This window comes from Diorhabda sublineata, chromosome 1, assembly GCF_026230105.1.
Source record: "Diorhabda sublineata isolate icDioSubl1.1 chromosome 1, icDioSubl1.1, whole genome shotgun sequence".
NCBI lineage: Eukaryota > Metazoa > Arthropoda > Insecta > Coleoptera > Chrysomelidae > Diorhabda > Diorhabda sublineata.
Window position 1 is genome coordinate 23,098,622 of NC_079474.1, and position 12,295 is coordinate 23,110,916.

General features: G+C 29.3%; 1 protein-coding gene across 4 annotated transcripts in view; it reads left to right on the forward strand.

Annotated features, from left to right (window-relative positions):
* The window catches only part of LOC130452380 (glycerol-3-phosphate acyltransferase 4), an 89,205-nt gene extending 76,910 nt beyond the window's left edge, over positions 1 to 12,295 (forward strand). For 2 of the 4 annotated variants that reach the window (XM_056791625.1, XM_056791623.1), the window contains exons 7-9: positions 2,101 to 2,268; positions 4,657 to 4,753; positions 5,513 to 12,295. In XM_056791625.1, coding sequence (XP_056647603.1) covers positions 2,101 to 2,268; positions 4,657 to 4,744 — 256 coding nt within the window. In that variant the 3' untranslated portion in view covers positions 4,745 to 4,753; positions 5,513 to 12,295. Of the gene's footprint in view, positions 1 to 2,100; positions 2,269 to 4,656 lie in introns of all 4 variants that reach the window. The other 2 variants (XM_056791624.1, XM_056791622.1) reach the window with 1 other exon arrangement.

Sequence of the window (12,295 nt, forward strand, 5' to 3'; positions counted from 1 at the left end):
TATATCTTCCTTTTTTGTGGATAGCTGCTATTATTGCTATTTTCCACTACTCTGGAATTGTTTGCATATTCTCTATACTACCTGTAATATTCTGTATAATAAGTTCTTTCCCTTATTTCCTTAGTACTTCAGCATTTCCGTATTCATTTTATCTATTCTATTTTTAGTTTTTCTATCGCCCTTATCACCTCGCTCCTGGCTCTGCACGTCTTAGTTTTTATTTATTTTCTGTGTGACATATATTCTAGATGATTTTTTACATTGTTTAAAAATGATATTTACCCAGAAAATATAAAAACTTGACATTTTAAATCAATAATTGTAATTTTTCAATGCAAATAAATATCAAATCAGATGACAAACAATTAAAATCTCCAAATTTTTTAATAAAGATTTGTTATAGTACTTAAAGCTGCAAACAATACAGAGAAAAATATTGTAAACAGGAATAGATCATACAATAAACTTATTCAAAATAATAAATTGTCATTGGATCCAAATTGAACCAAAACTCTTGCTTTCCCTTTTTACATTAAGGGACACAGTTCTTTAAAAATGTTCTCTTTTTTATCTGTGGTTATTTATTCTCCTTGCAGTTTCACGTGGTTTTATATTATCACTCAATTTCATTCAATTTTTAATTTTAAAATTCTGTCGGGGGCTGAATTATCTATGGATATTATGAAAGGCGTTGCTTTTTTAAAAGAAATAAATGTTAAATCGTTTAAATAAGGTATGGGATGTTTTTTTATTTGTGACCATGAAGAATCTTTCCATTCATAGAATTTATTTATTTCTAAATTAATAAAGTTTTCCTTTCCTCAATTTGCTACTTGGATTGAATTAACAAAATCTGTTGTCATATATTTATTACGTTTTCTTTTCATGGATACTTCTGCCTGGTGGTGAAAATCTTACAATTCGAATATCAAGTTTTTCCATTTAAAATTCAAGCAAAAATAATTTTTTCAAATTTCTAATATTCACTTTTTACAATAATTCGAAATCGCTTTAGAGGTTGTTTGTGTAACTCGGACTGGTTCATCAGTAGGAGTCGTTAAAGCACAGTTTTTGAAAAAATTTTTTTTCTCCTATTGGTAAACCAGTGCAAAAAATCTCTAAAGCGTTTTAGAAGAGCATAAAATTCCCCACCTTGTTTATCAAACTGATTTGTATTATTATAAAAAGTGAATATTAGAAATTTGAAAAAATAATTTTTGCATGCATTTCAAAATGGAAAAACTTTATACTTAAATTGTAAAAACTTAAAATTGATATTAGGAGTTCAAACTTGGTGAGAATTTTTTTTATATATGTAAAGTAATATATAAAGATGAACATTTTTTTCGGAAATGATTTACCCTAATATTTTTATGCGGTTAATCCATTTCACGGCTTTTCATTTGAAACGTAAGAATCTGTTTACCATTTGATAAGAGCTATATGTCAAAAATAATACGGAAAAATGTCAACATGTTGAGGATGTTCTCCGCAATAATTTTATATCTGAAGGGTATGTTGAAGAAACTTTAAAATCTGTAAAAAATTGCATTTATCAATTGTGTTAAATGTTAAAACTATATTCAAATTGTAAGTACTTAAAATTAATATTAAGAGCTCAAACTTGGTGGGAATTTTTTTTATATATTTGTAGATAAATATTCTGCCACAAATTACCGAAAAAATTCTACAAAGAGGATATATTAAAATTCGTATAATTTTATAGAGAGCGGGAATGTTTCTGAGATAATTCATTTCTGTTGCTAAGAACAATACTGTTACTTCTAATTTTATTTATTTGCTGTTAATGCATCTCTCATCAGAGTGTCTTGGCACTGAATCGAGCTCTGTATAAGTGAAAGTAACTCATTAAAGTTTTCAGCACTAACCCGCAACGCCAACGTGTTATGCTACTTAAAATTTATGTTCATTTTCACAAATTAATTATAGTAAAGTAGTAGACACATTTTCGTAGCCACATGATAGGGGCTGGTTCTACTTATGGTAAGACTATATAAAGTTCCCTGTGACTTAATTTGTATAAAAGTTATTGGAAAATCGGAAACGTACTATGAACTCTAAATTGTTATTATTTAACAGGTACTCAATGGTACAGTACTTATATATGATGATGACCAGCTGGGCCATAGTATGTGATGTTTGGTATCTGCCTCCTATGTATCAACGAGAAGATGAATCGGCTATAAACTTTGCAAATAGGGTGAAAAGTGTAATTGCAAAACAAGGAGGATTAGTAGATTTAATGTGGTAAGTTAACCAAACTACCTCATATAAAGTTTATATTAACCATTCCATTATCCTCCAAAGGATGAAGTGACACCATTTATATTTGATTCAGCAACTGTTTCCATGCTTGCCTATCCTGTGCAATATTTTCGGCATAATGCAGTCTCATATTTGATAAGGGTTTTGTTTGGTCTACCCATCAAGTTGGAGATCTGCCTCTTGGGCGTTTGCCTTCTATTTCCCCTGATCTTCTAGCTATATTTCCCGACACTGCAGATACATACGGTTTATTTTGGTTAGCAGTCTTGTACGTAGACCAATTTCTTGTAATATGGATACGTTGGTTCTGTCCATGATACTCGCAAGAGTAATCTATAAACAGAAGTAGTCTATCAACAGAAAACGGTGGTTGTTAAAAATCAACTTTAAATCAAGTGTAAATTTTTCTGGTTTTCGATATATTTATACAGTGAGCGGCATAAGAAAAAAATGGAAAAATTCTAAATCGAGAACAAAATTTCAACTGTTGCAGCATTAATTGTTTACCACTTTGTAGCATGCAATTTCTGATGTTTATGGAGAATTGTTGTATATTAACTATCATTATTTACTTTTTGGATTTATTTATTTTTAAGCCATATTTTCCGCTAATAACTGACAGACTGCTCATAATTTCTGTTATTGCTAGTATGGTTGACGCTATGATCAGTGTGTCGTTGGCTTAGTGCAGGTTATTGATCCTTTTTCCACCAACCGACATTCCATCTTGCCACTCATTTAGAACCTCTCTCATGACGTATTCGCTATAAACGCAGTCTGACTCCTGCGGCCGTTCTGAAGGTCCCCGAGTAAACCCCGTTGATTCTGACTTTCGTATTTTGGAGTTTCCATTTCCTTCATTATGATCCAAAGATAGCTCTAGTTAACTTTATCAAACGCTTTTGGATAATCTACAAAACAAAGATACAGGGAAATATAAAATTTTCTAGCTTTTTCAATAAGTTGCCTGACATTTAATATTTGTTCCATAGTTCCTTTTCCTGGTACAAAATCTGCTTACTCCTCTAAAAGCAGTGACAAAAGAAATGATTTGAGGCGGTTATGTAAGATATGCATACTAGTGTGAGAGATAAGAGAAACGGTTCTGTAGTTGCTGCACAGCAAGGGCGAACCTTTGTTGAATACTTGAATAAACAGCGACTCTCCCCAATCTTCAGGCCATTGTCTTGTTTTCCATATAAGGTTATAGATTTTGTCAAATACTTCTATTCTCTCCTTGTCCAGAGACTTTAAGACCTCTTCCGTCATTTGATCCGCACCTGGTAATTTTTTGTTTCAGAGAAGTTTTAAGGCATTTTCAACTTCTGATCTTAGTATATCAGGCTCTTGAGGGGTAGTTATTTCTTCTGTCAGTTGTTCTAAATTACCTTCGTAAAGTTTTTAACAATATACTTTCAAACTTCCGCTATACCATTGTCGTTGTTTATAATTTCACCCTATTCATTTTTTATTACTTGGGTGCGTAGTTTTGAATCTTTGGAGACATATCTTACTTTATTAAACAATTCTCCAGACTCATGTTTGTTGGAATGCTTGCGGCTTTGATCTTTTGGTTAAGATAAAAATTGATGTTTCGACCTATTTCAGTCTTTTTCAAAATATGATACTGATAACCCGTTTTGAGAATTACCAGTTTATATCGAAAATATTCTATTATATTTTTGGGGTTCATAGCATATAAATTAATTAAAAAAATTGTAAAATGCGAAGTGGGCTTTCTTCTATTAAAAGGAAACAATATAGTACTATTCAAACTAGTTCTAGTCCTTTACCGGGTGTATCATTGGTGCCGTACCAAGTTTTATTTAGGTAGATTATCAAAAACAAAATAATGTTTGTTTCCAGTCTGAACTTCTGTTACCCCATTATCTAATTATTCATTCAAAATACAAAAATTCCCGATGAATGTCTATTTATTTTTCCGCAATTGTTTATATAATAGTTTATATACTGTTATTGAACTGAGAGAAGTTACATAGCTTGGTTCGTTGAAACATTTCAATCTCGCATATAGGTAAAAGGCAGAAAGATACTGTTAAATAAAGAAAAATTCATGGAATTTAAAAAAACTATTCATCCTGAAAAAGTACAATATTAATTATATGCATAAAAACAATTGGAATACTGGTTTATGTTTGGCAATTATCTCTAATAGTGACATTGGAAAGACTTATATACTATTTTGATTTCCTTTCCTCTTAATGTATTTCAAGCAATTATAATAACCTTTCTTCTCCTTTCAAAAGCTACGATTTCCAAGAAAATGTCACACAAGGTCATTTTGACATTAATCAGTTTGTTTACTCTAAAGTTGAAAGTTGATTTGGTATTAATAAATATGTTTTTAAGGGATGGTCAACTGAAGAGGGTAAAAGCGAAGAAAGAGTGGAAAGAGAGGCAGCAAGAAGAATTTTCTAGAAGATTGCAGGCTGATTAAACAAACTAAGTCTGTTTAAATAATTTTACAAATTATATTTAAATTGCATAACAACAGTTTACATGTTACTTTTATTCGTCAGTTTTCCTTCTTAGCCAGTCAAGGGCGGAATTAAAGAAATATGATACATATTACAAAAAAAAATTAATTACAATTCTAGCTATTTTTTATTTATTTATGAATGTTGACAGGATTTTTGTTATTATTCTATTCATTTAATTGAGATTATCTTTTCTAGTACTTACTGCCAATTAAATAACATAACCAATTAATTGAAAATCTCATAGATAAACCATATGTTAAAACATTGTTTAACCTCTTTTGAAAATAATTACTAGTTGAAATAATAATATATCACACCTTTAAAGACAAATTGTTGTTGAACAAAAACAGGAGAGTGAAAAATTAAAATTATGCACTAGTTATGCAAAGTTTTTTGTGTTCGAACGACGATACCTTTGTCCTAGATATTGCAAGAGTGTCTCTGGTTTCTGTTAAATAGTATGATAGTTTAAAACATAGAAAAATTACATTTAAACCTGGTTTGTCTTTAAAACGTGCGAGATTAAAACACAACAAAACGCAGATTTATTTTTATGTTAGTGAAAATCACAGGAATCATATTTAAAAGAAGGAAAATTTCATTAAAGAGAAAAACATTTAAATCTCGCAACCATATTTTCAAAATTAATTTTTATAATGTAAACTGGACACATGATTCACTACCACTTTACCAAATCTTACAACCATTCTCTCTGCTTTCCATAGGTTGCTGGTTCATATTCATGATAAGTGATTATTGGTGACCTGGTAGTACAGTGCATTCAGTTTCAAAATACTAACTTAGTTACGATGTAAGACAATAATTTGTGATGTTTATAATAACTAACCAAGGTTGTGATTTTAGTGTTAATAATACAATATTTTACAATCAATTCAATGTATAATGAAAATAAATGGTGACTTAATGAACTGAATGAAGCTTCAATTCAATATAAAAATAATAAAGTTTATCATTTTTCAGCATACACATTTTTAATGTACGTAGCTGTAAGACATTATTGTGATTGTGTTTTTTCATTATATTATTTAGTTTGTGAATGAAAGAAAAAATTATATTTACAGACATCCTGTATATTTCTATAAAAAGGTGAATGATCAAGGTTAAAGTAAATGATTGTTAGAAGTAAAAATGGTAATTTTCGATCGCTTCATGATATTTTTCTTACATATGATTTTTCATTTCATACTTTTAGATAGATGATTTTATACCAATTTCACTAATACAAATAAATAATATAATAGAAAATAAGGTGAAACAAATAAATTGAATTTGAACTGAATTTTTCAATAAATTATTAAGGGGAGAAAATAAATTGCATGGTTGTCGATAGACAGAAAACGTTAAAAAATATTTATTAATCTATTACTTAGGATAAATATAACTTCTAATTACCTTTGATTATTTTAGAATATTTTAAAAATTATCAAAAATGATAACTATGTGTTGAAAATAATTTTTTAATGCAATTGATTATGAAAACAAGGGCATTCTATGATAAACCATATAAGTTTTCGACTTATTAGATGCGATTTCAAGATGCCTGGAAAATGGAAATAAATGGGTATTCCAAAATCAACGCAAGATTCGAATTCAATGAATATCGCTATGTTTAGTTTTTAGATTCTCATAACACACCAGATAAATTGCATCTGGGGCTTTGCTGACATACAACTCTTTTGTCTAAAGTTTCCATGACACTTTTGTGGATAAATTTCATTGATGAAATGTTGATATTTTCTCCTCTAATGCTTGGTTGTGTGAGTTTGGTGATATAGACATTTGGATCAAGATAATTCCATAAAATCTAATGGTCTTGAATCACGCCATCTAAAGGGCTAATTCTGATTATCAAACTCTGAGAGTATACTACCAGGAAATGTTTCATGCAATAATTGAATCATTTTATAGTTTATATGATATTTTTATGGTGTCCAACCATTGCAAGTCTCAGATTATTGATTTTACAGGAGAGACAATAAACGTTTTAATTTTCATCGAATTTAATTTATTAAATTATTATTATATATTAATATTAAAAAGTTTTTAATTATGAAAGAAAGATTGTTTAAAAAGTACTTAAAATTATAAAATTGGTCAAAACAGTGTAAGTGCCATTGAATTTGCATATTTTTTACCAAAATAAACAGAAATACTGTTATGTTTTTCTACTTTATACGATTTATATTCGTGAGGTGAATTAATAGACATTGCATCTTACATTCTCAATTTATTTAAACATTATACAATACACTAATTCATAATAATTCACTTAGCACTATCACTTTATTAACTTAATAATTTATTTAAATTCTTCGATTACTTTGTATTTCGTTCTGTTCACTACGACTATTCATTATAAACTAATTATTAAAAATTATTAAAATTATTTAAAAAAATCATTCTAAATAAACCGCCTGCTATAATAAAAACAAACATCAAACGGATTCCGCGGCTTATAAAATGTATGTCAAAGGCTCCGTTCTCTTTTGCCGATTGTTAGAATTTCACTACTAGACAGGACCGGTCCAGGGTGGAGACACGTTCGTGGCAATATTGTTCTGATCATAATTTTTTCTAAAAGTTTTGAAGTAAAGCCGCCAAATTTTCATTATGTTTGAGATTTTCACAATAATGAAAACATGTCGTATCGTCTCATGCTTCGTTTGTACTAATCCTAAAATGTGAGTTGTCCTTGTTCTGGGTTGTCAATAATTTATGTAAAATAAGGCGACAAATTCAAATGTTACGTTAATTTTGAGATACCCTGCAACTTATAATAACAAGTATTGTAGATTAAACATTTCACCAATCAAAAAACGGAAATTGAAAGTTTTTCTGATAAAAATAATTAAGAATAATTTGTAGTATATTCACTGCATTTTCTTCTCTTGTTTTAATAATATTAAAATAGTCACTTAAATCCGCCCTTGAAATTATTAAATCTAGTCTCCTCATTCTAAATAAAATATTTCGTGATATTTTGACAACAGATTTTTTAGTATGTACAATGTGTATAATTATTGTATTCTAAAGTGAAAACTACTTTAATTTAAGAAGTAGGTATATGTATATTTACATAACTGAAGCTTGCTTTCTTGATATGCAAATATTTTTATAAGCTGATAAATTAACATAGGCAATTATTCTACTTGCAGAACTATTCATAGTTTTATTATTCAGGATATGGCACCAAAAACTAAATAGATTGAATATCTTTTGATCATACCTCATACTAAGTGTTAAACGTGGTTAAAAAATTAATTCTATTAGGATTTTGACAATGACACTATTCTGTGGAAATAATAAGTTTTCCATATTTAAAATATTGATATTTCCAAATATTTTATACACAATCTATTTGTTTCTCACTTATAACTGTTCCCATTTTTCTCGATGTCTTTAATTAAACTTCTTTCTAGTGACATCTAGTGAGAGCTAATGACGTTCCTACTAACACATACAGTTTCCTTTCACATTGTTCTCTTTCAATAAGTGTACCACTACATTGTTTATTATCGTTTAATGTTGATCTTCTAATGTATTGCATTGATTCTTATTTTAACTATTACAATCAGATTTCCTATGAATACATAATTTCTGTAACTTACAGTGCAGCCTATTTTATTTTAGTAAAAAAGTTGGTAATGATATTATTACATATAAGGTTAGTTTTATTTTAATACCAATGATTTTTTTCATTTTGGAATCCATTTCTCAGTAAATGGTATTGTGTTTACAAAAGTTATTCTACTGTATTTCTGCAAATACTCCTACAACTTACTCGAAAAATTAACACATAATTCTACTATTCATAAAACTCTTTTTTTTCAAACCTAATGGTAGAAATAATTATTTTTGAATATTTTTAAATGAATATGTTTTTTAGCATATTTATGAACCTTATTAAAAATATAGTGTAAGGTTATCGGGTAAACGATGGGTCACTTTTTTTATTCCTCATCACTCAAAAATGATGAATCTGATTGACCTCAAATTTAGTATCTCGATTAAATGATTATTTCTCTGAAAGAATAATCTTAATGCATTTGATACTAATAATAGAGAGCGAAGTGAATGAGATTTTTTAAAAATTGGTGGCTGAACAATGGAGCACCCTATGGTTAACAATGGGTCTAGGTATTTCAGATACTAAAATAGAAATTATTTATTTAATAATAAGAAACAATTCATCCACCCTGATGGAGAAGCGAGAATAAGAAAACATGGTGATGTTTCAATTTTCATACGAGGATTTATTTTCGCACGTGGGAAGACTAATGCAGTAGACAGTGTAACACCACCTGCACTTTTAAGGTTACATGTAGTAACGAAGGTACTTTTTTCACCGCTGGTCACTTGTGCATGTATACATACATGTATTCCTTCGCCTCTTTGGAGCTAATACTCTCGATTTTTTTTACAGTACCAGTAGCAGTTTCATTCACATCATAAATGAGAGTACCATCTGCAAATGCTAGACTGCGATTGAAGACATTTTAAATATTAACAAAAAAAATATTTTGACTTTCTTTTATGAATGTTGATGCCCTTACCAAACTACAGTTTGCGGGACCATTAAACATTAAAGCGCATTTTTTATCCTCATGTTCAGCCGTAATATTTTTCTAATGGAATAGTTGGGCGTCTGACGGTTATATTTTACTTCCTGCTATACCTTTGTAATGAAGAGAAAAGAATGGAATATTTTTTTGATATTTGAGCCGGCCTTTATCGCATTATCGCCTTCTTCATTTACTCTTCTGAATAAATTCCTATTTTTCTTACCTTTTTGCTTCTGCCCATTCTTTGATAAATTAATAATTACAAATGTATTAATGACATCTCTTTGACAATTATACAGTGGATCGTGACTCACTGAGGCTGAGGCAACAATTTGTGTTATTTCCAGCGAAGAAAACATGATTAGAGTTAGGAAATAAAATGGTCTGAATAATTGATGTAACTAATCAATTATAAACAAAGTACCAACTTACTTTTTTAAAATATTTTCGTGACATCACAACAAAAGCAGATGTAGTACGTCAACATGTGAGAGTAGTAACGCGAGAACTGATCGAGAGGGGATTACATGCGGGGGGATGTATGTGCTGGGAAAAGCCGCAGCGCTAGTCGTGTGAATTTCGTGCGTGAGCCACCGTTTGCCCCGTGACCCTATATAAAAAACCCAACAAAGTTATTTATGAATCATATAAATGAATTGCTACACTCTTTAATAATGTATATTGTCTCCTACTACCTTACTGCTTCACATTATTGAGGTTAATTTAAAATCAGGTTTCTAATTTGTATGGTCCCATATTTCGGCTAGTCTTAATGAATACTTACAGTTGAAGAGTATACAACCTATATTGTCACACACACACGTGTTCAACGGAATTAACGTGAGGATCATTGTGGGATAAGCTGAAGTTTCAACTTCCTAGTGGTAAATTTGTACTTCTACTCATGTGTGGTCGTACACCCCATAGTTTGTCTATGAATTTCACTTGATTCAATGATTCTCGCATTTAGAAAACGAATTCCACTGTCGGTATTTCTAATCAACCCGATTATTCCAATGCATACATGCTAAAGATAGAGCGATTGCCGCCCAGCTGTGTTGCCGTGGAGACTGAAACGGAACTTTCTTCACGAATATACCTTGTCTTGAGGTGTAAATAGATGTGAAAAATTATGTAGAGGTGACATATTATTCTTAATTAAAGAGTTTTTTCATATTAACATCAGTTCAAATTACTTATTACATATTTAATTATATTTAATGACTGGGGGGAAATTAGAATGGTGTATGCTTTATAATAGACGTTTTTGTATCTGTATTGGAGTTTTGCTCTAATAGTCATATCAACTCACATTGTACATACTTATCTTTTTTTTGAAATCAATGATTGTTGGATAAATGTGACAAGGAGGATTAAGTTCCTTTTTTTCTTATATATCCGCATCAATTATTTTTATGACTTGTGAATTTTTTGTAATTTTAGGTATATATTATTCATAATTTTATCGATCATTCATACCTTGCGGCAACTGATTCATTATGTTTTTGTAATTGTAGAAATTTGTATTTTATTAATAATTATTTATGTTTAAATTTGTTATATATGAACAACTACTAGTCATTTGTTACCAATAATCACAAATGCAAATTGTATACAAAACAAGGAATCAAAAGTCACAAGATAATTTCTGATCTACTCATAATTTATTGATATAGAATCCTGCACTTAGATGCTGAGAAATGGATTTGTGATTACTATGAGAATAACACTTTAGTCATTGATAATTAGAAAATACGTAGGTTTTTGATTGCTCAAATATACCTATGTGAAAAACTATTTCAACACAATGTGTTATTTGGAAGTTTTATGATAAATAATGGTCTTCTCACAACATTAGTGCTGGATTGTGCATTTTGTAAGTTTCGTCTCTCATCTACCACTTTATAATAAGTAGTCATCTGCAAATATATATATATATTTTCATGATATTTGTCAATGTTTATAAAAATTCATGTGGTGTTGAGCTCATATTTATTGTCAGTCTTCAAAATCACTGGTGCTTTTGTCTTGTAAATATTTTGATACTTCTGATATTTACCGTATACTACACAATTAGAGAAAATATGGAGTAATAGAAAAATTCACTATTGCTGACTGTTATTGATTGAAATTAACCGAGAAGAAAATTTTTTATTATTTGTCGGACATCCCTACCAACTGCGCCAATTATTTTACGTCGACTTATTTTTGAAAACAGCGAAATAATATTTATTGAAATAATGGTAAAGGAAATTGAACATTCACTATTCGTGGAAAACCATGCCCACATTTGCATTTGTTATCTTCCATATACATATCAAGAAGAAATCATTTAACTATTTACTACCTATTAATACATACCAGTAAAATGTATTAGGTTATTTTTCACCAAATAATTCATAAAAGCCCAATTTTCCCGAATTGATTACCTTTTTCTGTAGTATGAGCAAAAGTGAAATGAAATCGGATTTTCAGTTCACATTAAGATAAAAAGAGATGCTTCTATGCAGTAGAAAATAATCACAACTCATATCATGTAATAGTTCTACATAAAACATTATATTATAATTTTTGTATTTGTATACCAAATATCTAGAAAATATATATCTAATCTACATATGGTCATTTCTTATTTAGGAGATAAAATTTTCACTCAAATAACAAAAGACATGGATATTATATAATATACATTTCAACGAATGAGAAAGGCGGAGGAAAAATGAAAAAGCATAGGCTAATGAAAATTAAAACTGATGAAGGCATTTATTTTGTATTATTTGGATGTGGCACGAGTCTTTTTTTAGCAAATAGTCTCCTTACAATAATTTTTTTATAACTGGGCTTTTAGTATTTATTATTAAAATGTATATAAGATAATTCTTTCTAGTTTTGTATTGTGTATAATAAAATTTTGTCAAACTGCAA